This window comes from Pistacia vera, unplaced genomic scaffold (assembly GCF_008641045.1).
Source record: "Pistacia vera cultivar Batoury unplaced genomic scaffold, PisVer_v2 Contig661, whole genome shotgun sequence".
In the NCBI taxonomy this organism is placed as follows: Eukaryota; Viridiplantae; Streptophyta; class Magnoliopsida; order Sapindales; family Anacardiaceae; genus Pistacia; species Pistacia vera.
In genome coordinates this window covers 229,244-256,260 of record NW_022196514.1, presented here as the reverse complement: position 1 = coordinate 256,260, position 27,017 = coordinate 229,244, and the positions used below count along the sequence as shown (strand labels likewise).

The following is a 27,017-nucleotide window of genomic DNA, read 5'->3' as shown; positions in this document are numbered from 1 at the left end:
TTTCCTACCGGGCAATGATACTATCCTAAAAAACAAATCTTACAAACTGACGTAGCACTTGAGTTGACATTAACACATTAACTGGACAACTTTTACTAAACATGAATAGTCGTTTCTTAGGAACGAATGTCGAACCGGTCATTACGACCACAAAATTAAACCTAAATACCGTAGTTAGCGGTAAGCAAGGTTGAATCCACAGAGAGTAAGACTAATGACTTAATGTATATTTGAGTTAACGAAAGAGAAATTGACAAATTGATTGATTAAAACTAAGGAAACTAATTAATTGCAGGAAATTAAAAGCATCAAATAAATTGTTAACTAAAACACAATATTAAAAGTGTTGCCACTATGATTGGGTTTGACTCAAGACCAACTCTCACAATTCCTCTCCTCGCTCTACAATTCATCTCCTCGCTCTTCAATTTCCTAAACCTACAAAGCTAGGCAAATCAATAAAAACATCTTCCAGCAATACAAGTATAATCTATCATGTCTTCCCATCGTCTTAGTTACAGATCGATTGGTTAAAGACTATCATTGACTAACCGAAAAATGCTAAACTGTTAATCACCACTAGTTGGTACAATGTTAACAAGTACAACCTATCAACTTGTATCATCCAACCAACTAATTACACAACAAATGTATTCCTAGTAGAAATGATATTAAACGCTAATACAACTTGATTGCAATCAGTACCTAAACAATTTAAAGTCATAATCAACATTCAATAATCTCAAACTGACATTCAATTATGCAAAAAGTTATAAATCAACAAACGTTCTCAATGGACATTATCAATTCAGTACATCGAGCATCAGGATAATATTAAAGCATCGCAAACAAACTAAAACGAAAACAAATATAATCTGAATACAAGAAACTTAATCAAATATCCAACATTCGGGCCATCCAACTAGTCGAGAACTGCCGAGAAGATCCATGAGTGTTGATCATGATCTCGCCTACACTGTAACAGGCAACTAGGAGCTCAACCGCTCATGGTAATGTCGACGAAGGCTAGAATGTCGGGAACGGAGCTAGTCATGGTGAAGAGAATGTAACTGACGATGAGATGATGCGAAGAAGGGATGAAAATGACCAAGGGAACTCCTGGAAGATGAACAGACGCAACTCACCAGAATCCGACGGCGGTTCACGGTGGCAATCGACGAAGAGGAGATCCAAGGGTACAGGAAGATAGATCAGGTGATGGAGATGATGGATCCGCTGGTTGGAAGGTGAGATGTCATCGAAAAGTGAGCGAAATCACGGCTGGAAGATAAAGAGGCGCGGCAACGATTTGGCAAGATAGCGACTGAATGGCGGCGATTTGGCAAGATGGAAGGTAGATCTAACTGTGGGAAGGGTGGTTAGCACCAGGAGAAGCTGGATCGATGCTGGAGAAGCTCAAAGGTCACCGAAAAATGAGGATGAGTGACGGTAGGAAGCGTACGTCGCCGGCATGCTTTGAATGGCAGTGGAAGGTGGCCGATCGACTGGAGAAAGTGAAGCATCGCCTGCTTGGAAGATGAAAGGTCGTCGGCCGACGACCAAACTCCGGCGATGGGTGAAGGTCCCTTCGCGGTTGGCCCTTGTTTGCGACCTTTCGCTTCGTTTTTTGTACAAAATGTGGTAAATTTCCATTTGTCCCTGCATAATTGAAAAGTGACAAAATCAACCCCAAGTTTTATGACAATTTGACCCCTGAATAGCATAAATGAGACAACATCAACCCTAGAAAATAAATCACATTCTAATATCAACTTACACAATCTCAAATTTCAATCCAAACATGTCAAATTAGTAAGAAAACCTCAAAATATGATTTTTATACATAAATTCATAATTTCTCTTAATTATATCAATATGATTTCATTTTAATCACACATAGAGTCTTTTTATCACCAAAATAGAGTCATTTTCATGACTCTAACAACGAATGACCAATCATTTATCAGGAACGATCGTTCCTTATGGACGAATGACTATTCATTCATAAGGAACATCCATTATTTATAAAGGAGTCATTCCATAAGAAGGATTGAAGGAATGATTGTCTCTTCTTATGAAATGGTCATGGTTGTTCCATAAGAAGGAATAATCATTCTTTATGCGAATGAGTTTGTCCCTAAGAACGGTTGTTCCTTCATAAAGAATAGTCATTCCTTATGAAGGAACGGTCATTCATCCCTAAGAATGATCATTCCTTCATAAGGAATAGCTCGTTCATCCCTAAGAACAGTCATTCTTTCATAAGGAATGATTATTTATCATGAAGAAACAGTCATTCTTTTTTTTTTTTTTTTTTTTAAAGGACAAAGTCACCTTATTGTGCCTTCCTCCCAATTTTATTACCAAGCCTCACTTTTGGCTGAGGAAAGCCGTGGAACAACACTGGAAAAACCAACTGGAACACTTCAACCTCAAAACGAAACCAAAGAAAAAAAGGAAAGAAACCATCAAGAACCAGCCTCCCAAACTCAAGTTAAACGCCTGAGCTGAGGCACACCCGCCTTGTCCATCCGAAGTATGCCTTTCAACTCCCTGGGTAACGACATAAACTCCAGAAATGTGATAGAATTACCCTCCTCTCCCCGTCGAGCGAGGAAGTCAGCTGCAGTGTTCCCTTCGCGGAATTGATGAGTGATGGTGAAATGCACCTCTCTTAATAGTGACAAAAGCTCATCCCAGTAGTCCCATAAATACCAAGCCGTGCACTTGCGACTACTCAACCAGGAAACCGCCAAAGTGGAATCACTCTCGATATTCAACTGACTAAAACCCAGCTCCTTACACAGAGAAACACCCGCAATCAACGCTTTCAATTCAGCTTCATTATTAGTTCCCTGCCCGAAATAAGAAGAAAAAGCCCCTTTAAAGTTCCCTAGCGTATCTCGAATGACACCTCCTCCCCCACAGTTGCCCAGATTGCCCTGGCAACTGCCATCAACATTCAGTTTAATCCACCCTTCGGCCGGTTTCCTCCAATAAACCAACTTCGGAATATTCCATGACCTCCCCACATAAGGCACTTCAAGATCCCGTAGTATAACCTCATCCCTTGCAGATATCGGCCACTGTTTCACACAAGGAATGACTGTTCCTTATGAAGGAATGACCAAATAGTCATTCTTATAGTAAGAAATGACCATTCCTTTTATAAATAGTTATTTCTTGGGTCTAGTCAAAATCATTTTATACCTTCAATATGATAGAGCTATTACATCGGGATTTATGAGAGAAATTTGTAAGATTCATTGGTCAATTTATCTTTATTCTTTTCTAAAATAAATACAACGAAATTGCTTAAATAAATAGCTTTCGATGCAAGTTATTGACTCGCTTCTTAGTCAACATCTCAATAGTAACAGAACAGGAAGTTGACAAGAAACATACATGAACTTTCCTCCTGTATCACTGCATAGAAAGTCTATATATCATGGATGGGAAGCACATGGGAATTTTGCTAAAGTGAAAAGAATGGATGGTGCTCTTGTTTGTTTCTCCGTTATTCTGGTGTCCGTGCTTAGCTCAAGTTCAATGGCCGATGAAGGATATGATCAGCCAGTAAGCTTGAGGGTTATTGGTACTATAGGTGTCATTACAGATAGCAGTTCCCGGGCAGGTAGAGAAGAGAAGATAGCAATGGAGATAGCGGTTGATGATTTCTACAACTTGACCGGTAATAAGCTGGCTCTGGAGCTCAGAGATTTGTCTGGGGTCCCTGCCAATGCAATTTTACATAGTAAGAGTTTTTAACTCCAATTTGCTTATGTTTTGATTCATTAGTAATTATTTTTGTTTGTCAAATTGTCTATGATTATGATATATGATATGACCTTACAAAAGTCAGAAGGGAATTTAGAAAAGAAATTAGGATCATTTTAGACTTGCAAGACATTCTTAATTATATGCATGTAATAGTAGATATTTTGCACTGGGATATGCTGGAGCTAGACAGAAGCATTTTGAAGGAGAAAGGCAAAATTATGTTTTCATTTGAGATGTGATCCGTAAATCCTCCTTGTTCTGCTTATTACTTGTCTATATATCTGTGCTGTAAAAAAACAATCCGATTTCTAATATTACTAGATATTGTTGTGAAGAAAAGCTGAAGATTTTGGTATGTTTGGTTGTCAAATGGTTCCACACTTAATTTTATATAAGCTCATGTTTTTGCTTCCAATCGTGGTGGAGTTCAATGCTTTAATGGTTCACTTGTATATATCCATATTAGAAGATAGTACAATGCTAACCATAGTGTTGCTGAATCTTTACACATCTATATACAGCAATTGATCTCATGAAAAACAGACGAGTAAATGCAATTGTGGGTACCTTGACATGGCAGGAAGCCGCATTAGTTAATGAAATGGAGAACCCTAGTGAAACAGTACCTATTGTTTCATTAGGGACAGCGGCTATAAGCCCATTTAAACTGTCAATACCAACACGGCGCGTGATCCATATGGGTGATGATATCTCTACGCATATGAGATGCATTGGAGCCATTATTGACTACTTCCAGTGGCAAAAGGTGAAAGTTATATATGAAGATAGAAGTTCTTACACAGCTGATTCGAGCATCATCACCCTTCTTTCTGATGTGCTTCAAGATATTGGTGCAGAGCTGGAGTGTTTCTCAGCTTTCCCTGTACTTTCTTCTCTTTTAGACCCAAAAACCACCATCCAGGAAGAGCTGAGGAAACTGATGAACAAACAGAGCAGAGTTTTCATAGTTGCTCAAGCATCATTGTCATTTACAGCTCTGCTGTTTGAACAGGCAAAACAATTGGGAATGATGGATAAAGGTCATGTGTGGATTATCTCAGATGGCACCACCAGTCTTCTTGATTCCGTGAATTCATCTTTGATCACCTCCATGGAAGGTATTCTCGGTTTCAAAGCATACTTCTCAGACTCTACTGCATCATTCAAAACATTCAAAGCCAGGTTCAGGAGAAAGTTCCTATCAGAATATCCTGATGAAGAAGAGAACCCTGACCCTAGTATCTTTGCTCTTCGAGCGTATGATGCATTTTTAGCCATAGGTAAGGCCACGGAGAAGAGAACCCTGACCTTATCATCTTTACTGTCAAATATTTTATCAAGCAATTTTACCGGTTTGAGCGGTGTAGTACACTTCAGGGACAACCATAGAATAATGCGGATACCTGCTTTTCGGATTGTAAATGTAGTTGGCAAGAGTTATAGAGAAATGGGATTTTGGTCACCAAATTTTGGTTTCTCAAAGAAACTTATCAATCATTTAGATGAAAAAGAAGAAAGCAACGCGTCTTCTGAAGTACTAGATTCAGTGTTTTGGTCAGGTGGTAGTTTTTTGGTCCCAACTGGCTTGATGAAGTTGTCTCTTTCGGTTAGCAGTGGCAAACCTCTGCGAGTTATGGTACCTGTAAATTCCAATTTCTCTGAATATGTGACGAGCTCAGTGACGAACACCAGCCACTTCTCCGGCTTAGCAATTGATATCTTCAACGCAATTGTAGAACGTCTACCATACTCCTTAGCTTATGAGTTTATTCCGTTTTCTGATGGTTCTTATGATCGGATGGTGGAAATGGTTCATCAGAAGGTCAGACTTCAAATTTATATTCTACTTTGCATCTATAAAAACAGAAAATTAGTATTATGATATTCTGGGGGAAACATTTGATAAAATAACCCAAGTTATTGTTGATTTAGTAATGCTCTTACTTTATTAGTTCTGTTATTCTTACATCAATGGCTTCTGTTTCTCTGTTCTGATAAGGAAGTATGCGTGTATGAAAGTATATTGATGCAGCTGTCGGTGATATAGAAATAACAGCAAATAGGAGCCGGCTTGTAGATTTTACACAACCGTATATTGATTCAGCGCTTGTGATGGTGGTAACAATAAAAACTGACAAGTCACAGGAGGCTTGGGTGTTCATGAGGCCTTTCACCAAGGGGATGTGGTGTCTAATGGCAGCAATGAGTGTGTTTACCGGCTTTGTTGTCTGGTTGATTGAGCACAAAACTAATGATGAATTCAATGGTTCACCTGTGCAGCAATTTGGAAAAGTTTTGTGGTTCTCTTTTACAACACTCTACCTGGGCCAGAGTAAGAGATTGAACTTCAAACTGATTAATTTTCGACCAACTTTAAGTGAAAATAACAGTGATGGTTATCATCACTGCAGAAAATGAAGTAGCCAACGAACGAAAATAAGCCGAAATATTTTTATATTGAAATTTTATAACTTATGATTCGATGAATTTTATTGTCTAGACTGGATGCTACAATTTTAAATGCAAAAATGTAATAAGACAATTCTTTTGCAGGAGATTCACACGGTAACAATTTATCAAGGCTTGTGATGGTGCCATGGTTGTTCCTGATCCTGATTGTCACTGCAAGTTTCACTGCAAACCTCACTTCCATGATAATTACTTCAAGACTTGTTCCATCTTCAGTAGAAGTTGGATATTTGAGGAGTACAAATGCAGCTGTTGGGTGCGATGGTGGTCCTCTCAGCCTTGCCTACTTACAAAATGTTCTGGGTTTCAAGGCAGAAAACATCAGGGTCATGTTTTCAGTTGATGAATATGCAGAAGCTCTAACAAGCGGAAGGATAGAAGCAGTTTTCTTGTTGAGCCCTTACGCCAAAATTTTGCTCGTGAAATACTGCAAGCGCTTCACTTTATCAGGACCTTCATACAACCTTGGTGGTTTTGGTTTTGTAAAATAATCCATAAGACCAATTTCTAGATTTTAATTCTTGGTTTTAAAAAATTAATGACAGTTGGTAGGAATTTTAGTTTTTCTTCTTTGCTGACTCTGGATCTTAAACACTGATCATTGTACAGGTATTTCCAAAAGATTCTTCTTTGTCTTCAGACTTGTCAGAGGCAATCCAAAATTTGACTGAGAGTGGGAGTCTGCAACAGTTAGAGGATCAGATGCTTTCACTTCTCAATTGCTCCATTTTAGAGACTGATAGCACCGGAGACCAAAGCTTGGGACCTACACCTTTCTCAGGCTTATTTATTCTCTCAGGTGGTGTTTCTGTAGTTGCATTGCTTATTATCATTGCTGGATCATTGAAAGCCCACTTTCAAAGAATGAATAACTTCCAAGTAACATTAATGGAAACAAGAATTTGGAGATTGGCAGCAATGGTACTAACAAAAAATGGCATTAGAACTGCTCCAACTTCAACTTCACAAGAAAACTCTGCACAAGCGGCTCAACAAATAGATGACAATAAGGCTCTTCAGCTCGTGAAGGTAACTCCATAAATTTATCATACGCTAGACGCTCTGATAAAGAAGACTTGTAGATTGCATGTGTTATATGTAGCGTTTGGTTTTTATTTTTTAATCAATTGAACGTATGAGAATTTTTCATTCAAGAAGATGGAAAATATTCTATAAATTTCTCCTTACTCCTCCCAAAACTCCTACGGCAAGATGACTTCCCTGAAAGTATGGGATCTTCTTCTATAATTAAGCTCCAATCAATTTTGATTCTCTATTGTTTATGTTATAAATACTTCATTTACTAGATTTCTAAAACTTGAAGTTGACTCGAAAATGACAGAATTATTAAGATACCCATAAGGGAGAAACACATGATTGAACAAAACAATACATGATCATATCATTGAAATAAAGAAGTAATTTAATTACTAATTGGGTTCTGCCGACTATATTATTAGGCATCACATTAGTGGTTGAAAATAATTATTACATTATCTTTGAAATGTAAAATAAAGACATGGGTCATGTGACATGATGAAACATTTTATGAAGAAGGGACCATTATGCTTCATAGTATAGTTTATACAGTTTGTCTTAGGTTACAATAAGGGGTGGCCATCATTGTGGTGCAATTACTCCTAGACGTATTGGACTGGAGCTAGCCATTTCAAAGAAACGAATCCTTGCCTTTTGGCAAAATATTTTTTCCTAACTGTCTCTTATAATAGACACCATCAAATAAAATTTCATGCCTAACTTGTTTCAATTTTTAGAATTTCTTATCGTATTTAGAGAATTTAAGATTTACATAAAGCCAATTTAAGGGGGAGAAGCCGCATTAGTTAATGAAATGGAGAACCCTGGTGAACAAATACCTATTGTTTAATTAGGTACAGCAGCATAAGCCCATTTAAACTGTCAATACCAACACGGCGCGTGATCCCTATGGGTGATGATATCTCTATGCATATGAGATGCATTGGAGCCATTATTGACTACTTCCAGTGGCAAAAGGTGACAGTTATATATGAAGATAGAAGTTCTACACAGCTGATTCGAGCATCATCACCCTTCTTTCTGATGTGCTTCAAGATATTGGTGCAGAGCTGGGTGTTTCTCAGCTTTCCCTGTACTTTTCTCTTTTAGACCCAAAACCACATCCAGGAAGAGCTGAGGAAACTGATGAACAAACAGAGCAGAGTTTTCATAGTTGTCAAGCATCATTGTTATTACAGCTCTGCTGTTTGAACAGGCCAAACAATTGGGAATGATGGATAAAGGTCATGTGTGGATTATCTCAGATGGCACCACCAGTCTTCTTGATTCCGTGAATTCATCTTTGATCACCTCCATGGAAGGTATTCTCGGTTTCAAAGCATACTTCTCAGACTCGCTGCATCATTCAAAACATTCAAAGCCAGGTTCAGGAGAAAGTTCCTATCGAATATCCTGATGAAGAAGAGAACCCTGACCCTAGTATCTTTGCTCTTCGAGCGTATGATGCATTTTTAGCCAAGGTAAGCACGGAGAAGAGAACCCTGACCTTATCATCTTTACTGTCAAATATTTATCAAGCAATTTACCGGTTTGAGCGGTGTAGTACACTTCAGGGACAACCATAGAATAAGCAGATACCTGCTTTTCGGATGTAAATGTAGTTGGCAAGAGGATAGAGAAATGGGATTTTGGTCACCAAATTTTGGTTTCTCAAAGAAACTTATCATCATTTAGATGAAAAAGAAGAAGAAAGCAACGCGTCTTCTGAAGTACTAGATTCAGTGTTTTGGTCAGGTGGTAATTTTTGGTCCCAACTGGCTTGATGAAGTTGTCTCTTTCGGGTAGCAGTGGCACCCTCTGCGGCTTTGGTACCTGTAAGTTCCAATTTCTCTGAATACTTGAGGAGATCAGTGACGTATGACAGAGAACGAACACCACCTACTTCTCCGGCTTAGCAATTGATATCTTCAGGGCAATTTAGAACGTTACCATACTCCTTAACTTATGAGTTGTTCCGTTTCTGATGGTTCTTATGATCGTATATAGATATAGAAGAAAATCTTCTTTATTTATTCAAATATTATACGAATGAAATAAAGAAAATGAATATTTTACATAGTACTTTTGATCGAAAAATCAGCCGGATTTAATTTTGTAATAAAATGGATTAGCTTCTCTAAAGTCAAAATGGGACTTAAAAAGAAATGATGGCAGGGAATAAAATAAAAAAGGAAAAATATATATTATTAAAAGATAAAAGTATAAACTTAAATAATAAGACTTAAGTTTCGACGTATTCATTATATAAAATAAATAATGGAATAGAGATGGAAAGAAAATTCTTATAGACGTTCTAAATTCCAACTTCAATTTCCTACCGGCTAATGATACTATGCTCACAAATTTCCTCTTACAGCTGACGTGACATTTGAGTTGGCATTAACATATTAATTGGATAACTTTGACTAAACATGAATAGTTATTTTCTAGGGACGAATAACCAATCAATTATAAGGAATGATTATTCCTTAGGGACGAATGACTGTTCATTCATAAGGAATATCTATTATTTATAAAGAAGTCATTCCATAAGAAGGATTGAAGGAATGGTTGTCTCTTCTTATGGAATGGTTATGGTTGTTCCATAAGAAGGAACATTGATTCTTTATGGGAACGAGTTCGTCCTAAAAAACGATTGTTCCTTCATAAGGAATGGTCGTTCCCTATGAAGGAACGGTCATTCATCCCTAAGAACGATCGTTCCTCCATAAGGAATGACTCATTTGTCCCTAAGAATGATTGTTCTTTCATAAGAAATGATTGTTCCTTATGAAGGAATGATCATTCATCTCTAAGAAGACTGTTCCTCATGAAGGAATGACCAAATGATTATTTTTATCGTAAGGAACAACCATTCCTTTTATGAACGATTGTTTCTTAAGTTCAGTCAAAATCATTTTGTACCTTCAGTGTGATAAAACTATCATATCAGGGTTTATAAGAGAAGTTTATGAGATTCGTTGATGAACCTATTTTTATTCTTTCCAAAATTAAATATGACAAAATTGCTTAAATAAATAGCTTTTGATGCAAGTTATTGACTCGCTTCTTAGTCAACATCTCAACCAATACGGTTCCAATATATTATAGTAACAGAACAGGAAATTGACAAGAAACATACATAGAACTTTCCTCTTTTATCACTACATAGAAAGTCTATATATCATGGATGGAAAACATATGGGAATTTTGCTAAAGTGAAAAGAATGGACGGTGCTCTTGTTTGTTTCTCAGTTATTCTGGTGTCGGTGCTTAGCTCAAGTTCAATGGCCGTTGAAGGATATGATCAGCCAGTAAGCTTGAGGGTTATTGGTACTATAGGTGTCATTACAGATAGCAGTTCCCGGGCAGGTAGAGAAGAGAAGATAGCAATGGAGATAGCGGTTGATGATTTCTACAACTTGACCGGTAATAAGCTGGCTCTGGAGCTCAGAGACTTGTCTGGGGTCCCTGCCAATTGTAACAAATCCCACATTGGAAGCGTATTGGAGAGATCTTGGGCTTATAAATGGGGGGAGTCCCTCCCCCTAATAGGTTAGCCTTTTGGGTGTGAAACTCCCAGCCCGTGACGAGTGGTATCAGAGCATACCCAAATCCGTCTTTCGATGTCCCGCCAAGCGCCCACGCAGCGGCGTCCACGTGTGATTGTGGGTCCACACGAGAGTGAGGTGGATGGGTAGGCAGGGGGCTCCACCTGTGACGAGGGCGTCACAGGATTGGATGGGGGAGAATATAACAAATCCCACATTGGAAACGTATTGGGGAGGTCTTGGGCTTATAAATGGGGGGAGTCCCTCCACCTAATAGGTTAGTCTTTTGGGTGTGAAACTCCCAGCCCGTGACACGATGCAATTTTACATAGTAAGAGTTTTTAACTCCAATTTGCTTATGTTTTGATTCGTTAGTAATTATTTTTGTTTGTCAAATTGTCTATGATTGTGATATATGATATGACCTTACAAAAGTCAGAAGGGAATTTAGAAAAGAAATTAGGATCATTTTAGATTTGCAAGACATTCTTAATTATATGCATGTAATAGTAGATATTTTGCATCAGGGATATGCTGGAGCTAGACAGAAGCATTTTGAAGGAGAAAGGCAAAATTATGTTTTCATTTGAGATGTGATCCGTAAATCCTCCTTGTTCTGCTTATTACTTGTCTATATATCTGTGCTGTAAAAAAACAATCCGATTTCTAATATTACTAGATATTGTTGTGTGAAGAAAAACTGAAGATTTTGGTATGTGTGGTTGTCAAATGGTTCCACACTTAATTTTATATAAGCTCATGTCTTTGCTTCCAATCGTGGTTGAGTTCAATGCTTTAATGGTTTACTTGTATATATCCATATTAGAAGCTAGTACAATGCTAAACATAGTGTTGCTGAATCTTCACACATCTATATACAGCAATTGATCTCATGAAAAACAGACGAGTACATGCAATTGTGGGTACCTTGACATGGCAGGAAGCCGCATTAGTTAATGAAATGGAGAACCCTGGTGAAACAGTACCTATTGTTTAATTAGGTACAGCAGCTATAAGCCCATTTAAACTGTCAATACCAACACGGCGCGTGATCCATATGGGTGATGATATCTCTATGCATATGAGATGCATTGGAGCCATTATTGACTACTTCCAGTGGCAAAAGGTGACAGTTATATATGAAGATAGAAGTTCTTACACAGCTGATTCGAGCATCATCACCCTTCTTTCTGATGTGCTTCAAGATATTGGTGCAGAGCTGGAGTGTTTCTCAGCTTTCCCTGTACTTTCTTCTCTTTTAGACCCAAAAACCACCATCCAGGAAGAGCTGAGGAAACTGATGAACAAACAGAGCAGAGTTTTCATAGTTGCTCAAGCATCATTGTCATTTACAGCTCTGCTGTTTGAACAGGCAAAACAATTGGGAATGATGGATAAAGGTCATGTGTGGATTATCTCAGATGGCACCACCAGTCTTCTTGATTCCGTGAATTCATCTTTGATCACCTCCATGGAAGGTATTCTCGGTTTCAAAGCATACTTCTCAGACTCTACTGCATCATTCAAAACATTCAAAGCCAGGTTCAGGAGAAAGTTCCTATCAGAATATCCTGATGAAGAAGAGAACCCTGACCCTAGTATCTTTGCTCTTCGAGCGTATGATGCATTTTTAGCCATAGGTAAGGCCACGGAGAAGAGAACCCTGACCTTATCATCTTTACTGTCAAATATTTTATCAAGCAATTTTACCGGTTTGAGCGGTGTAGTACACTTCAGGGACAACCATAGAATAATGCGGATACCTGCTTTTCGGATTGTAAATGTAGTTGGCAAGAGTTATAGAGAAATGGGATTTTGGTCACCAAATTTTGGTTTCTCAAAGAAACTTATCAATCATTTAGATGAAAAAGAAGAAAGCAACGCGTCTTCTGAAGTACTAGATTCAGTGTTTTGGTCAGGTGGTAGTTTTTTGGTCCCAACTGGCTTGATGAAGTTGTCTCTTTCGGTTAGCAGTGGCAAACCTCTGCGAGTTATGGTACCTGTAAATTCCAATTTCTCTGAATATGTGACGAGCTCAGTGACGAACACCAGCCACTTCTCCGGCTTAGCAATTGATATCTTCAACGCAATTGTAGAACGTCTACCATACTCCTTAGCTTATGAGTTTATTCCGTTTTCTGATGGTTCTTATGATCGGATGGTGGAAATGGTTCATCAGAAGGTCAGACTTCAAATTTATATTCTACTTTGCATCTATAAAAACAGAAAATTAGTATTATGATATTCTGGGGGAAACATTTGATAAAATAACCCAAGTTATTGTTGATTTAGTAATGCTCTTACTTTATTAGTTCTGTTATTCTTACATCAATGGCTTCTGTTTCTCTGTTCTGATAAGGAAGTATGCGTGTATGAAAGTATATTGATGCAGCTGTCGGTGATATAGAAATAACAGCAAATAGGAGCCGGCTTGTAGATTTTACACAACCGTATATTGATTCAGCGCTTGTGATGGTGGTAACAATAAAAACTGACAAGTCACAGGAGGCTTGGGTGTTCATGAGGCCTTTCACCAAGGGGATGTGGTGTCTAATGGCAGCAATGAGTGTGTTTACCGGCTTTGTTGTCTGGTTGATTGAGCACAAAACTAATGATGAATTCAATGGTTCACCTGTGCAGCAATTTGGAAAAGTTTTGTGGTTCTCTTTTACAACACTCTACCTGGGCCAGAGTAAGAGATTGAACTTCAAACTGATTAATTTTCGACCAACTTTAAGTGAAAATAACAGTGATGGTTATCATCACTGCAGAAAATGAAGTAGCCAACGAACGAAAATAAGCCGAAATATTTTTATATTGAAATTTTATAACTTATGATTCGATGAATTTTATTGTCTAGACTGGATGCTACAATTTTAAATGCAAAAATGTAATAAGACAATTCTTTTGCAGGAGATTCACACGGTAACAATTTATCAAGGCTTGTGATGGTGCCATGGTTGTTCCTGATCCTGATTGTCACTGCAAGTTTCACTGCAAACCTCACTTCCATGATAATTACTTCAAGACTTGTTCCATCTTCAGTAGAAGTTGGATATTTGAGGAGTACAAATGCAGCTGTTGGGTGCGATGGTGGTCCTCTCAGCCTTGCCTACTTACAAAATGTTCTGGGTTTCAAGGCAGAAAACATCAGGGTCATGTTTTCAGTTGATGAATATGCAGAAGCTCTAACAAGCGGAAGGATAGAAGCAGTTTTCTTGTTGAGCCCTTACGCCAAAATTTTGCTCGTGAAATACTGCAAGCGCTTCACTTTATCAGGACCTTCATACAACCTTGGTGGTTTTGGTTTTGTAAAATAATCCATAAGACCAATTTCTAGATTTTAATTCTTGGTTTTAAAAAATTAATGACAGTTGGTAGGAATTTTAGTTTTTCTTCTTTGCTGACTCTGGATCTTAAACACTGATCATTGTACAGGTATTTCCAAAAGATTCTTCTTTGTCTTCAGACTTGTCAGAGGCAATCCAAAATTTGACTGAGAGTGGGAGTCTGCAACAGTTAGAGGATCAGATGCTTTCACTTCTCAATTGCTCCATTTTAGAGACTGATAGCACCGGAGACCAAAGCTTGGGACCTACACCTTTCTCAGGCTTATTTATTCTCTCAGGTGGTGTTTCTGTAGTTGCATTGCTTATTATCATTGCTGGATCATTGAAAGCCCACTTTCAAAGAATGAATAACTTCCAAGTAACATTAATGGAAACAAGAATTTGGAGATTGGCAGCAATGGTACTAACAAAAAATGGCATTAGAACTGCTCCAACTTCAACTTCACAAGAAAACTCTGCACAAGCGGCTCAACAAATAGATGACAATAAGGCTCTTCAGCTCGTGAAGGTAACTCCATAAATTTATCATACGCTAGACGCTCTGATAAAGAAGACTTGTAGATTGCATGTGTTATATGTAGCGTTTGGTTTTTATTTTTTAATCAATTGAACGTATGAGAATTTTTCATTCAAGAAGATGGAAAATATTCTATAAATTTCTCCTTACTCCTCCCAAAACTCCTACGGCAAGATGACTTCCCTGAAAGTATGGGATCTTCTTCTATAATTAAGCTCCAATCAATTTTGATTCTCTATTGTTTATGTTATAAATACTTCATTTACTAGATTTCTAAAACTTGAAGTTGACTCGAAAATGACAGAATTATTAAGATACCCATAAGGGAGAAACACATGATTGAACAAAACAATACATGATCATATCATTGAAATAAAGAAGTAATTTAATTACTAATTGGGTTCTGCCGACTATATTATTAGGCATCACATTAGTGGTTGAAAATAATTATTACATTATCTTTGAAATGTAAAATAAAGACATGGGTCATGTGACATGATGAAACATTTTATGAAGAAGGGACCATTATGCTTCATAGTATAGTTTATACAGTTTGTCTTAGGTTACAATAAGGGGTGGCCATTATTGTGGTGCAATTACTCCTAGACGTATTGGACTGGAGCCAGCCATTTCAAAGAAACGAATCCTTCGCTTTTGGCAAAATATTTTTTCCTAACTGTCTGTTATAATAGACACCATTAAATAAAATTTCATGCCTAACCTGTTTCAAATTTTAGAATTTCTAATCATATTTAGAGAATTTAAGATTTACATAAAGCCAATTTCTGTGAACAACTTCTTGTTATTGAAAGTGTACTAATATTTAAAATAATAAATTGTATTAATAATTATATAATTTACTCTTTAATAAAAGCTCTCATCTTTTTTATTTATAATTTTATTTGTTGCTAAATAAGCATTTTTCTCACCTTTGACTTTGAGTTTACCATTTCTCCCGGATATTTTAGACCAAGTTTTTCGTGTCTTACAAGAATAATGTGAATTTAGCCTTTGGAGGATGGAATGCTGATATGAACCATACATTAATCCAAATGTGAAGAACATTAGACTCCATCAAATGTGATTTTTTTCTTGTCTGGTGTTCTATTCATATTTTTTATACCGCAAAATAGTTATACCCTAGTATTGTAAAGAAAAATGCCACCGACATCGACGTTTTACATCGAACGACGTGTCCACTGAATCAAACGAGTCACATATTACATTAACAAATATTTCGTGAATGAACAGTCGCCCATCAAATATGGACGACCGTCCATTGTTATTAGACTGCTGTTCATTTTAAATGGACTCCCGTCCATATTATATGGACGGTCGTCCAATTATAATGGACGCTCGTCCATAATTTAAACTAAAAAAATTTGAAAACAAAAATCATGATCACCCGTCCATATATTATGGACGGGCGTTTCCACTTAATTGATGGACATCCTTATTTTAAATTAAAAAAAAAAAAGTAACGGGTGGGATGGACGCCCGTCCAGTTCCCTATTTAATAGCACCTATTTCTGTACTTTATTTTCATGGAACCTGATTCTTCACTTTTTTTTCCATGACAGAATATTATTTCTAATGCAATAATCACCTCTACAACCATCACCACCATCTGAGAACCAGATCCACAAAAAGAGGTGATGAAAGTAAATAGAAATTGGAGTTTAGAAGAAGAAAATAGAAGGAAACAATTGAGATGGTGATGAAAGAAAGAGACGAGGAGCTGGCTTTGTTTCTTGAAATGGGAAGACGCGAGAAGGAGAAAAGTAATCTTCTTCTTCTTCTTCACAACTCTGACGACATCAATAGTAACATCAGACCCTTCTTCAATCTTCACAACTAATGGATAAGCTTCATATCCAACAAGCCACATCAACATTTTCAAGTTGGCCCGTCAACATTTTGCTATCTAATGGACCAACGTCCGTCCATTACTTTTGTTTTTAAAAAAATAATTTTTTTTTTTTTAATTTTTAGACAGGCATCCATGCCCGTCCATAGTAAATAAGCACTCGTCTATATAAGATGAACGGATGTTCATTATTTTTTTTAAATATTTTGGTCGGGCGTTCATTATTTTTCTTTTTAAATTTTTTGGATGGGCATCCATTTCGTCCATAGTAAATGGACACCCTTCCATATAATATGAACGGGAGTCCATTAAATATGGGCGGATGTCCATAAATATTGGACGATCGTTCATTCACGAAAGACTCCAACGTAACCACATCTGACTGATTGTCATGTCCTTCGATACAAAAATTCGGTATAAAATTTCGGTGTCCGTAGCATTACTTTATTGTAAAACCCCATAATAAAAAATAAAATATATAACATTGTATTAAAGTTGAATATGAAAGCTTTAATATAAAAATGAAATATGAAGCATGACTAGCCGTCAAAGAATTAAGAAAGAAGTTCCAATTGATATTCATGAATAATCCCTGTATTGTTTACTTTAAAAGATGGCTTATCAATTTGTTAAGGTATTATATTGGGGCAAGTTGTGAAGTCAATTAATGTGCAAGTAAATTTAGCTTACATTTCCATCTTTAAATAAACATATTTGTGCGCCCTCGCGGCAATCACGCATTAATCAATCTGAAAATTGGAGTCTCTGTTTGAATATAATAAAGAGTAAACGGATATTTTTCCATCCAAATAATAGTTTAATGATATATTTTTCGCTCATATTTATATTCCGTTTCTGATTCCAACATCGTTCTGACCTCATACCACTACTATTCTTTTCTGTGATCATCACTCACTAAAACCGTTCAAACCTTTCTCCTGTTAATACCGCCAATCATCGGTAATTGAACGATTATGGTTTGTGTAACTGTCTCTCCCAAGTGAAATAGCAATCACTTCCAACTATCAAAATCCAACCTTCTACTATCAAAATACTCATTTGTCTCCGTTCTTCAAAAGCACTAACAGTTTGAGTCGAGTTTGTTATTTGTTCGCTACCAAAATATAAATCTGAATAGTAAAGTGATATTTTAAAAGTTTGTGGATGAGCAAGTGTTATTAAACTATTATTTGGATAAGAAAAAATCGTTAACTCTATAATAAAGAAAGTAATATATAAATGGCGAGTTGTCATGAAACAGTAAATGTATTTGCTTGACGGAAAGTAGCCGCCAGTACAATTAATTTCATATTTTCATACCTAAAACTTTGATAACAAGATTTTGATTATTTTAATTTATCTGATAAGCAGGTGGCGCTGACGCCTGCAGCATCCTTTATGGTATATGCTTAATAATATTATTATTATAATTCTAATAAATACCATAATGTTACGTTGCTTGTAGCAATAGTTAACCAAAATAACAAACTATATTTTCATTATGCAATACTCCACTTAGGAATTGCGTCATTTCTTTTGTCTTTTGCATTTGAGTAGTTAAAATTATTTAATATATGATTTCTACCAATCTAGTGAATTTACTTGAGAGTCTAGTCGTTGTTGAATGGTATGGAAAGCTTAATAAATCAAAGTCTATTACAATTTCATTGAATTAGAGTTGCATGGGGAAGAAGAATTGAGAAGACGTTACTTTAAGCTGATTTACTGGGAAATCTCCTCATAACATTTTTTTGACTAAATCAAACATTCAGAAACCCAATAAATGTAGAATGTTCTAGACACTACTTCAATTGCATTTGCATGATGTAAGCAATTCGAAACCTTGGCTCCATTATTTTCTCCCCATGTTGACCTCATCAGGACCATAACCATAATATTAAAAAATGAGACCTACCACAAAATGAAATCTTAAATAATTAGTAATATTTATTAGAAAAACTTGGTTATATACCCATCTCCAAAATGGAGTTATTACCGAATGTGATATGATTATACTGTCTGTATTCTAATTAATTGGTGAAAAACTCATCAATTATATGAATAAACAATTACTTTACTAGTGTATTAAGGCTTAAAATTGAAGTTCAATTTCCAAACACATGATGAAATTTTGGTGCCCAACCTTTCAACATCTATCGAATAATTGATAAAATCAATGAATTCCCTTTAGATTTTTTAATGCACGATTGATAAATATCCCACTTCCAACCCCACTCTGTCTATTTTTTTATATTGAATACGACATTTAAAAATAAATTGTTACTCTCGATAAATATTTTACTAATAAAAAAAAAAAAGCACTCAAAATTGAGATAAAAACCCATGTCTGACCTGCAATTTTTTTTGTAAAGCATCATCATCTTGACATCTACCATGCTATCATAGTGTTGGGTTCAGGCTGGGGACGTTGGACCTCTCCTTTTTCTTTACTTCTTTTTCATTTGATTGCTATATATATATATATATATATATAATATAAAATATTAAAAGGAAGGCATAATACAATACATGCAACAATTTGAAATCTAAAGTTATGTTTTGAATTGAGGTAATAATTCAGCAAATATCATTTTCTTTCCGTCCTTATAGTTTAATTGTTTGATATTCAAGTAATAAAATAAGAGGTCAACTTCACATTTCAGCACTTTAATTCAAATAATTATATCATCAAAATACATTAAGAAGAACAAATAAAAGTTATAACTTATATTGCATAATATATACATACACTGAAAATTAAAACTAGTTAATTTAATTCTGCTCCATTTTCCTAGCAATTTAATTCATTTTCTTAGTAAACAAGCAGAAAACGAAATTATCAAAGAAATTATTAATTTAACTTCGGAACCTTATAAAAATAGAAAAGACAGATCATCATGACACGGACCATTAAATAGCAAAAGCCAACCCTGCCCCCTCACCACCTCACCACCTTATAAACCTCTTCCCCTCTTTTAACCCTTTGAATAACCCATTAAAAAGAAGAAGAAAAACCCTTCAAAAAAAAAAAAAATAGCTTCCCCCACACCTCGGCGCGAGGTCCTTCAAGGACCTCAGCGGATGTCCCCCCGCTACGTGCCACCGCCACCACCACCACCACCACCACCACTGGCAGAACAATCATCGTCACCAGTCGCAGCGCCACCACGACACCGGACGTTGTTGCACAAACAACACTCGTGGTCGCCAGATATTTATCGGGATGAGGCCTGGCTTAGACGTAAAGGCAACATTAAAAACAAGAGAAGCAAAAGTGTAACCGACGAGGACCTTGATGAACTCAAAGCTTGTATTGAGTTGGGTTTCAGGTTTGACTCTCCTGAAGTGGATCAACGTCTGTCGGATACTTTGCCAGCTCTAGAACTTTATTATGCCGTTAACAAGCATTACAATGATACTGTTTCAAAGTCAACGCCGTCTTTATCAGCGGTGTCCGATTCTGAATCATCACCCTCTTCGTTGGGAAGTCCTCATACAATATTCAGATCTGGTAATTTTTATATTTTGTAGTTGTATTGATATTACTTGTTAGGTAAAAATTCTGAACTTTCTCGCTTTTGTTGTTTATTTGTGAAGGTGATAATGATCCGAAGACAGTGAAGACGAGATTGAGGCAGTGGGCACAGGTGGTGGCTTGCTCGGTGCGGGAATGTTCTTGACGATCATGGTGTTCATGTACATGTTCATATTCGTATTAGGGAACAGGGTTAAATGTGAACCAAACCAGAGTTATCAAAGAAACCAGACATAGATCAATATCAACTTGTTTGATTTGGTTGGATTTGATTCTCTCTTCCACCCACCGATTGCATAAGTTTTGTTTGTTTGGTTAGAGATTATAATTAAAAAAAACCCACCTTGCATTTGTAAACAGAAACTATATATTGCGGTGGATTGACTTTTTCGTTTACTTTTGTTACTTTATTTGGTAAGAAAGAGGAGAAAAATAACTCACCAAATCGGGTAGATGAATTTTTGTTTGTGTTGATTGAACAGACGTGGTATTAACCTAAGGGGTTGGTTTCCCACTTGTTCTCTTTCTTTGAGTTTTAAGTTCGTTACAATAATATGGTTATTTATCTAGTCTTTTGGATTTATAGGGTATTCAACAGATCCCGTGAATGAGTTAAAATATGCACAGACTAACATGAACACCACACAAACACTCTGGTTATCAAAAAAAAAAAAAAAAAAACACACGTATTGTTTACTTTACCAAGCTAAAATTAAAGAAACATAACATAAAACTCTTTCTTCCTTTCACTTAATAAGAATTCATTGGCTTGTTTTTGATGTGGAGGATTGATTCATTTCCTTTGATGGAGGGAAGGGATTTGAGTAAATAGGTTTAAATATTCATAGATGCCATGCCATAATTAGAACATTCGGGTTCGTTGGGTGGTAAAAAGAAAATATTCTATATGATGCTGGGTGGAAATGGAATTAAGCTTTAAAAAAGTTTGTCTCCACTCTCCATTCCTTATTCCTTGGTTCCTGGGAACATGCATCTATTTTCAAAACTTCTCCTCCACTTTTTCTTTACATCTTCACTAAATTGATTTTCCAACTTCGACTAGAAGGTGTAAAATGAAATTTGAGTCTTCATTGAAACGTGACGAGTGCAATTTCATATGATATGAGAATGCAAACTGGCTCCAGCCAACACCACTAACCATTGTCTCCATCAAAGTTAATGCCATCGATTGATTTGACTAATGCTTTCATCACCAAACAAACCACTACAAATGGACCCAACTCCCACTACAAATCACCCCTTTTCTTAACATATTGGGTCAATTGTGGGCCAAGGTCCAGTCTGCTTGTTCACTGAAATTCCCTGTCGCCACTGGGCTGTATGGCCTTCAGCCCAGCCCATAATAACTACCAAAGATTGGGTTTTACATTCATCTTCGGCTTTTCCGGGTTGTCAAGCATAAATCAAAGTTCATATAAAAACTTGTTACCTAGAATTTTAGTCATTCATCCAAGGGAATTTGACCTAAAAATTAATATTTTTTTTAATTTCTGGATTTTATTATATTATATTAATAGTTGAGAATTAGTGAGCACAATTTTGTTTTACCAATAGTATAATCCATGTTTTGTAGTTGTATGGGTAAAAAATCATACTAGGACCTTGACGGCCCAGTAATATTATAATCACTATACAGCCTAGTGTCTTGGCCTAACTCTGGTTGGTCCACACTACCATTACAGCCCAGAGCCTTGGTTCAACCCCGGTTGCTCCTGCAAAACAACTGTAACCTGAATCCGGTTGGTCTTGCATTGAAGCCCTTTCTTAAGAAGGTTCGCTCCACGAGCTTATCCAACCTCCAAATCGGTCCCTTCTATGAGTTTGTCCACGCTCTACGAGTTAGGCTACTCTACGAAGCCACTTCATGATCTGGGTCACGCAGCGAGCTGGAACTCTCTAACGAGCTGGGCTCAAAAGCAAGGCAAGTTGGCCAAAGGTCTTGAGCTCATCTAACTTCAAACTCCACAAGGGTCCTGAAGCCTTAAGAGTTCTAAGCTCCATGCAAATACTAGCTTGATGTAGATGCCTAACTCTGCAAAAAGTCTAGTGATCTAAGACTCCTAAGCATAGACACTCTCGGACACTTAACGAGTCCTAAAGTCTCATACATACTCTAACACCCACGGACTTATAGTCCTATCAAGATTCTCATAAATCCTGGTAGTTTTAAGTCTTACAACGACTTTCTTCCTAAAGTATTTTGGTTTCACATAAACTACTATTTATAAACATATAAGCCATAGAACTCTTAGTTCTACTAAGACTGAAACCTTCACGGCTTGCTATAAAAGCAAATGTCTGCCCTCTCAAAATAGACTCATGATCCTTTGACTCACTTATTCAACTGATAAGTCTAGAATCCAAGCATTCTAAACACAAGCGTCATATAATTCTCCCACCTTTAGTCGTCTTTTGCTGTAGAATCTACAGTGAAATCAGTTTAGCCTAGCCTCGAAACAAGGTAACATTCCTTAACCTTATTTTCGCTCAATGTTCTGTCGCAACCTTGTTGACTTGAGGATCGGAGTGCCTACAGTATACACTATATAGTGTCCCCAAAGTGCTTCACATTCGTTTTTCGTGTCGCTTTACAGGAATTCGAGGTTGTTAGTTGCTCAACATCCAAGCTAGAATTCCTGGTATATTTTATTGTCTATAGTAGTAGTCTAAAATTTGTTATTCTTTGATTATTATTTTCATTATAATTATTGCAATTATAAAATTGCATAGAGGATAAATTTATTGAATTGTAAAATATATGAAAAAAGTGAGTAAATTAATAATTAGTTACTGAATCCTAACTTTCTTCAAATCATTTTAGAGTTATTCTATTGTGATTAAAAAACAGAATATGTGTTTGTTTACTTATTGGGATAATTATTTTGAAAATCAACCTGAATCAAATAAGATTTTTTCTATTGAAAATGAAAAGTGGGTGAGAATTGTTTTTTATTATCCTATTCTAACATTTATCCAACTCTATTCAACTAAAAATTATTACATTTCACAATAAAAATTTATAAATTAACAAAAACACTTCTACCCCACCCAAGCCACTACTGGCCGCCAACAACCACCATCGATCGCCACCGCCAGCCCCCAAAGCCGGTACGACGCACGACTAGCTAGATCTGACCATTCATGCGCTGATCTTGCTGTTTTCGATTAGATCTACGGCCAGAGATCTGGCCATTGATGGCCAAATTTTGGCTGTTAACAATAGTTAGAGATATGACTGTCAACGATTGCTAGATTTTGACCATCATTGACAGCTTCATTTTTAGAGGTATTTTTGTTAATTTTTAAAGTTATATTGTGGAGAGTGTTTAGCTAAATTAATAAATGTAGGGGTTTAAAAAATAACCTAAATATTTTTAGAGTACGTTTTTAAAAAATGTATCAAACAATTATTTAACATTTTATCTGACTCTGATATAATTTTCAAATATTATACCAAATACATTGTCAAAATCTTATCATATTTTTATTTAGATAATTTTTCAGAATAACATTTTTTTCAAATAACCTACCAAACATGTCATTACATATTAGAAAACACGTTTCATTGTGGTTGGGTGTGCCATCGAAATTAAGGATAAAAGAATAGGGGCCTTTTAACTTTCTCTCATATGGGTAGCTTTGATTGTCAATGTTTAATTCATGAATCATGAGGCATTTGATAAATTTAATAATGAATAAAACAATGAAAACGCATAAACTATTGTTAGTTTTCTAGAAACCTGGTTCTTCTTTGTCTGCACTTCCACAAAATAGTGTATATTATTGCGTGATTCATTTCTCTTTTTATATTGGACTCTTTATCTTATGCTTTTAAATTTGAACAAGTCTTTCTAAAAATTCCAACTCACAAATTCATCGATGCAAGCAACCCCTTTTCATCTCATCAATCTTTTCTTCAATTTAGTAATAGAAAAAATAAGAAATCAACAACAGTGCAAAAAGAACAGAAAGCAGATGTTTTTAGATATATAAACAATTGAAAATGAGATGTTTTTAGATATATAAACAATTGAAAATGAACTACTTTTAAATAGTTTAACGGTTCACTTCTTTTAAGTGTATTATTCAAAAAAAATTGAATTCAAATCTATAACTGTTAATAAAGTAATAAATGATAGCTAATAAAGACTTGTCTAGTCGTTAATTTCAAAGTTTTGAAAGATTAATCGAATTACACGTAAACTGATTTGGACACGCCAAAAAAAAAAAAAAAAACAACACCAATTGAAAATGAAATGGTTTCGAGAAAAAGAGAAGTACATGAATCTAGAATATATCGAAAAATAAGAAAGTATTAGTGCGTGCGATTCATATATGGGTTGATTGTGACCATACAGTATAATTTTCTGTCGCCTGCACTTTAAAGTGATGGGGTAACTTGTTTCTTTGAATGCCAAGATTGAATTTGTATTTGTAATCTTTTGTAATTGTGACTGTCATTGTCCCACTCCCATCGGAATTTCCCACTGCTTTTATTGATTCAATTGAACCTTCGCGGAATACAGGGATTGGTTTTTTATTTTTGTCCTTTTCATAGTTTAAGTAAAGCTGTTTAAGGGGTTTATAATTACGCAAAACTTAGTGGACCCTTTTCTAATTCTTTCAGTCATGATGACCTTCCATTTTGGGAACTTTTTATTAATAAACATAAAATAATCCTTTAACACGTTTCCAATCAGATTCAAACTACTGGATTTCCATTTCTATTACTATTTCCTGTCTTCTTTTTTATTTTATTAATAAAACAATGAGAAAAGAAAGCAAAGCATACAAGACGGTAGACTAAATATAATTAAGTAAAAAAAATAAAAAATGTACATATCATATCACCCTGGAAATCTGAGGGAACATCATTTTCTTTTAAACAATTCTCATCTATCTTATTCTTAAATATTACGTACCTTTCATCATCTCCTCTATTCTCCAAAAGACGTGTCTAACTCTAACTACAGTTTGAATTTTTCCTCCAAACCTACTGTTCAAAAGATTCATTCAACATGGAAATATCGAAATCATCCAAACAAAAAATATATATAAATTTGTCCACAACGGATAACTCTATCTGTCTATCGCTCCATTGGAGAGAAAAAAAAAAAGAAAAAAACAAGGGCAATATTGCTTCGTTTACCTGTAGCCTTGTTTATTTTTTCATAATTTTTTATATTAAAAAATCAGTCTTAAATCTCAAATTCCATCCCAGTAACATCACCAGTAAAGCATCATGAAGTTGTCTTGAAAAAGAATTAATTTAACGCTTATGACTAGTAAAGTTTGAATGAGTTTGCATTGCTGCAACTTTCCCTGGCATTTACTTCTTCTCTCTTGTGTTTGTGTAGCAACTGTCCAGTGTCAAATTTCCTTCCTTTCAGTTTATTATTTATTTGTATCCATTAAAACATCATGATTCGCTAGGTTAGATGGAAAGAAAGACTTGGTCTATTCTAGACTTTAATGGTCATCTTATGTTTAAAATTCTTGCAACGCAACTCATAAAATACTTGATTTTCACTTTCAGTTTGAAGTTTAAGTAAGAGTAAATATTATTTAATCAAATTACTTCTATAATTAATAATATTGTTGTCAAGTTTGATTCAATAATCAATATATCATACAATTCTTGGAATACTATTTAAAGAGGAATTACATGTTTACTTATATAAAGTACGAGGTAACGAAAAGAATTAATGAGATCATTCCTACTTACATCATTCATTAATTATATACACAAAGTATTTCACATAAACAGTTTGGAGTAGAAGCATTTTCTAAATACATATTTATCAAATATTTGTCCCAACAACACTTCAAATTTTTTCTAATTTGAAATTATCCGCATCTTCAAAAAAAAAAAAAAATATATATATATATATATCAAGCTGTTCTTAAAAAAATAATGATAATAACCTAAATAGATTATAAATTCTAAAGTTTTCATCTGATCACAAATCGAGTTTATAATTGATAACCATCATTAGGTGAACTGATGATAAAAAAGCAAAAAGAGATTTCATGAATTCATGAATTCAAGTCTTTATAGGCTCTAATATGAGTAGTCATTGAGGGGCTTACTTGATCGTCAATTTCAAAGTCTTGGAGGATTAAAAGAGTTTATAATTGATCATTAAAAATAAAAAAGAAAAGAAAAGACTTTAAGTAAGTTGATAGTATTATTATTAATAAGAGAGCCGAACAAGAATGTGAAAGCAATGAGAAAGGCTTGTTAATTAAAACAACCATTGACTATGGAAAATTGAATTATAAATTTATAATTCACGCTTTGAACTGATCCACGCGTGACCGTCCTTATATTTATTATTTATATAATCAAACTTTGAAGATGACTGAAATGAAACACTGTTTATTACGTAACCCAAAAGTGGCACTCTTAATTTGCATGTTTTACGAATTATTATTATTTGCTAAAAAAAATGTCAGAATTAGGTGTAACGTAAATGGTGTTCAACTGTTCCTTGTTCAAAGTCAATAAGTTTTGTCAAAATATAGCCCCATTAAATATCAATCTATTTGGTTTTTAATTAATAAGACTACTCATCTTACTTAATACTTGATAGAATCAGTTTGACATTATTGTATTATATTTGTCGATATTCATTTATTCTTAGAAATCACACAAGTTTTCTAATAACAGAGTGAAAAATCAAATTTAATAATGTTCTTCAAGTATTAATAGGGATAATAATTTGAATTTTTATCCTATCAGTAGTTTTAAGATTTTAAAGAATTATTTAAAGTATGTATAAACTGGTTCAGATATCCCGATTATAAGAAGAAGAAAAAATTGAAGATGTTCAGTTGGATGTTAAATAAGTATTTCATGTGATGAAATATAATCCTAAATAGAGTCACT

The 27,017-nt window shown here is 35.3% G+C and overlaps 3 protein-coding genes across 3 annotated transcripts; all 3 read left to right on the top strand.

The window, feature by feature from the left end:
• Positions 1-4,381: 4,381 nt before the first annotated feature.
• LOC116112448 (glutamate receptor 2.9-like) lies at positions 4,382-7,521 on the top strand. The gene is made up of 4 exons (XM_031398587.1): positions 4,382-5,602; positions 5,800-6,112; positions 6,334-6,731; positions 6,859-7,521. The coding sequence occupies exons 1-4, from the start codon at positions 4,382-4,384 to the stop codon at positions 7,288-7,290; spliced, it is 2,364 nt and encodes a 787-aa protein (XP_031254447.1). The 3' UTR covers positions 7,291-7,521.
• A 3,593-nt stretch (positions 7,522-11,114) lies between these two features.
• LOC116112445 (glutamate receptor 2.9-like) lies at positions 11,115-16,637 on the top strand. Its single transcript, XM_031398586.1, has 6 exons — positions 11,115-11,169; positions 11,720-13,020; positions 13,218-13,530; positions 13,752-14,149; positions 14,277-14,696; positions 16,286-16,637. The coding sequence occupies exons 2-6, from the start codon at positions 11,896-11,898 to the stop codon at positions 16,334-16,336; spliced, it is 2,307 nt and encodes a 768-aa protein (XP_031254446.1). The 5' UTR covers positions 11,115-11,169; positions 11,720-11,895; the 3' UTR covers positions 16,337-16,637.
• Positions 16,638-19,527: 2,890 nt separating this feature from the next.
• LOC116112429 lies at positions 19,528-20,487 on the top strand. Its single transcript, XM_031398571.1, has 2 exons — positions 19,528-20,083; positions 20,170-20,487. The coding sequence occupies exons 1-2, from the start codon at positions 19,654-19,656 to the stop codon at positions 20,250-20,252; spliced, it is 513 nt and encodes a 170-aa protein (XP_031254431.1). The 5' UTR covers positions 19,528-19,653; the 3' UTR covers positions 20,253-20,487.
• Positions 20,488-27,017: the final 6,530 nt, after the last annotated feature.

What these genes read in the sequence shown, in the direction of transcription:
- LOC116112445 (XM_031398586.1), top strand. Translation starts at nt 11,896, where the DNA reads ATGGGTGATGATATCTCTATGCATATGAGATGCATTGGAGCCATTATT. An exon ending in TGGAAATGGTTCATCAGAAG is followed by an intron (nt 13,021 to 13,217) that starts GTCAGACTTCAA and finishes CGTGTATGAAAG; the next exon opens with TATATTGATGCAGCTGTCGG. An exon ending in AGGCTCTTCAGCTCGTGAAG is followed by an intron (nt 14,697 to 16,285) that starts GTAACTCCATAA and finishes TTTCCATGACAG; the next exon opens with AATATTATTTCTAATGCAAT.
- LOC116112429 (XM_031398571.1), top strand. Translation starts at nt 19,654, where the DNA reads ATGTCCCCCCGCTACGTGCCACCGCCACCACCACCACCACCACCACCA. An exon ending in TCATACAATATTCAGATCTG is followed by an intron (nt 20,084 to 20,169) that starts GTAATTTTTATA and finishes TTATTTGTGAAG; the next exon opens with GTGATAATGATCCGAAGACA.
- LOC116112448 (XM_031398587.1), top strand. Translation starts at nt 4,382, where the DNA reads ATGGAGAACCCTAGTGAAACAGTACCTATTGTTTCATTAGGGACAGCG. An exon ending in AACACTCTACCTGGGCCAGA is followed by an intron (nt 6,113 to 6,333) that starts GTAAGAGATTGA and finishes ATTCTTTTGCAG; the next exon opens with GAGATTCACACGGTAACAAT. An exon ending in ACCTTGGTGGTTTTGGTTTT is followed by an intron (nt 6,732 to 6,858) that starts GTAAAATAATCC and finishes ATCATTGTACAG; the next exon opens with GTATTTCCAAAAGATTCTTC.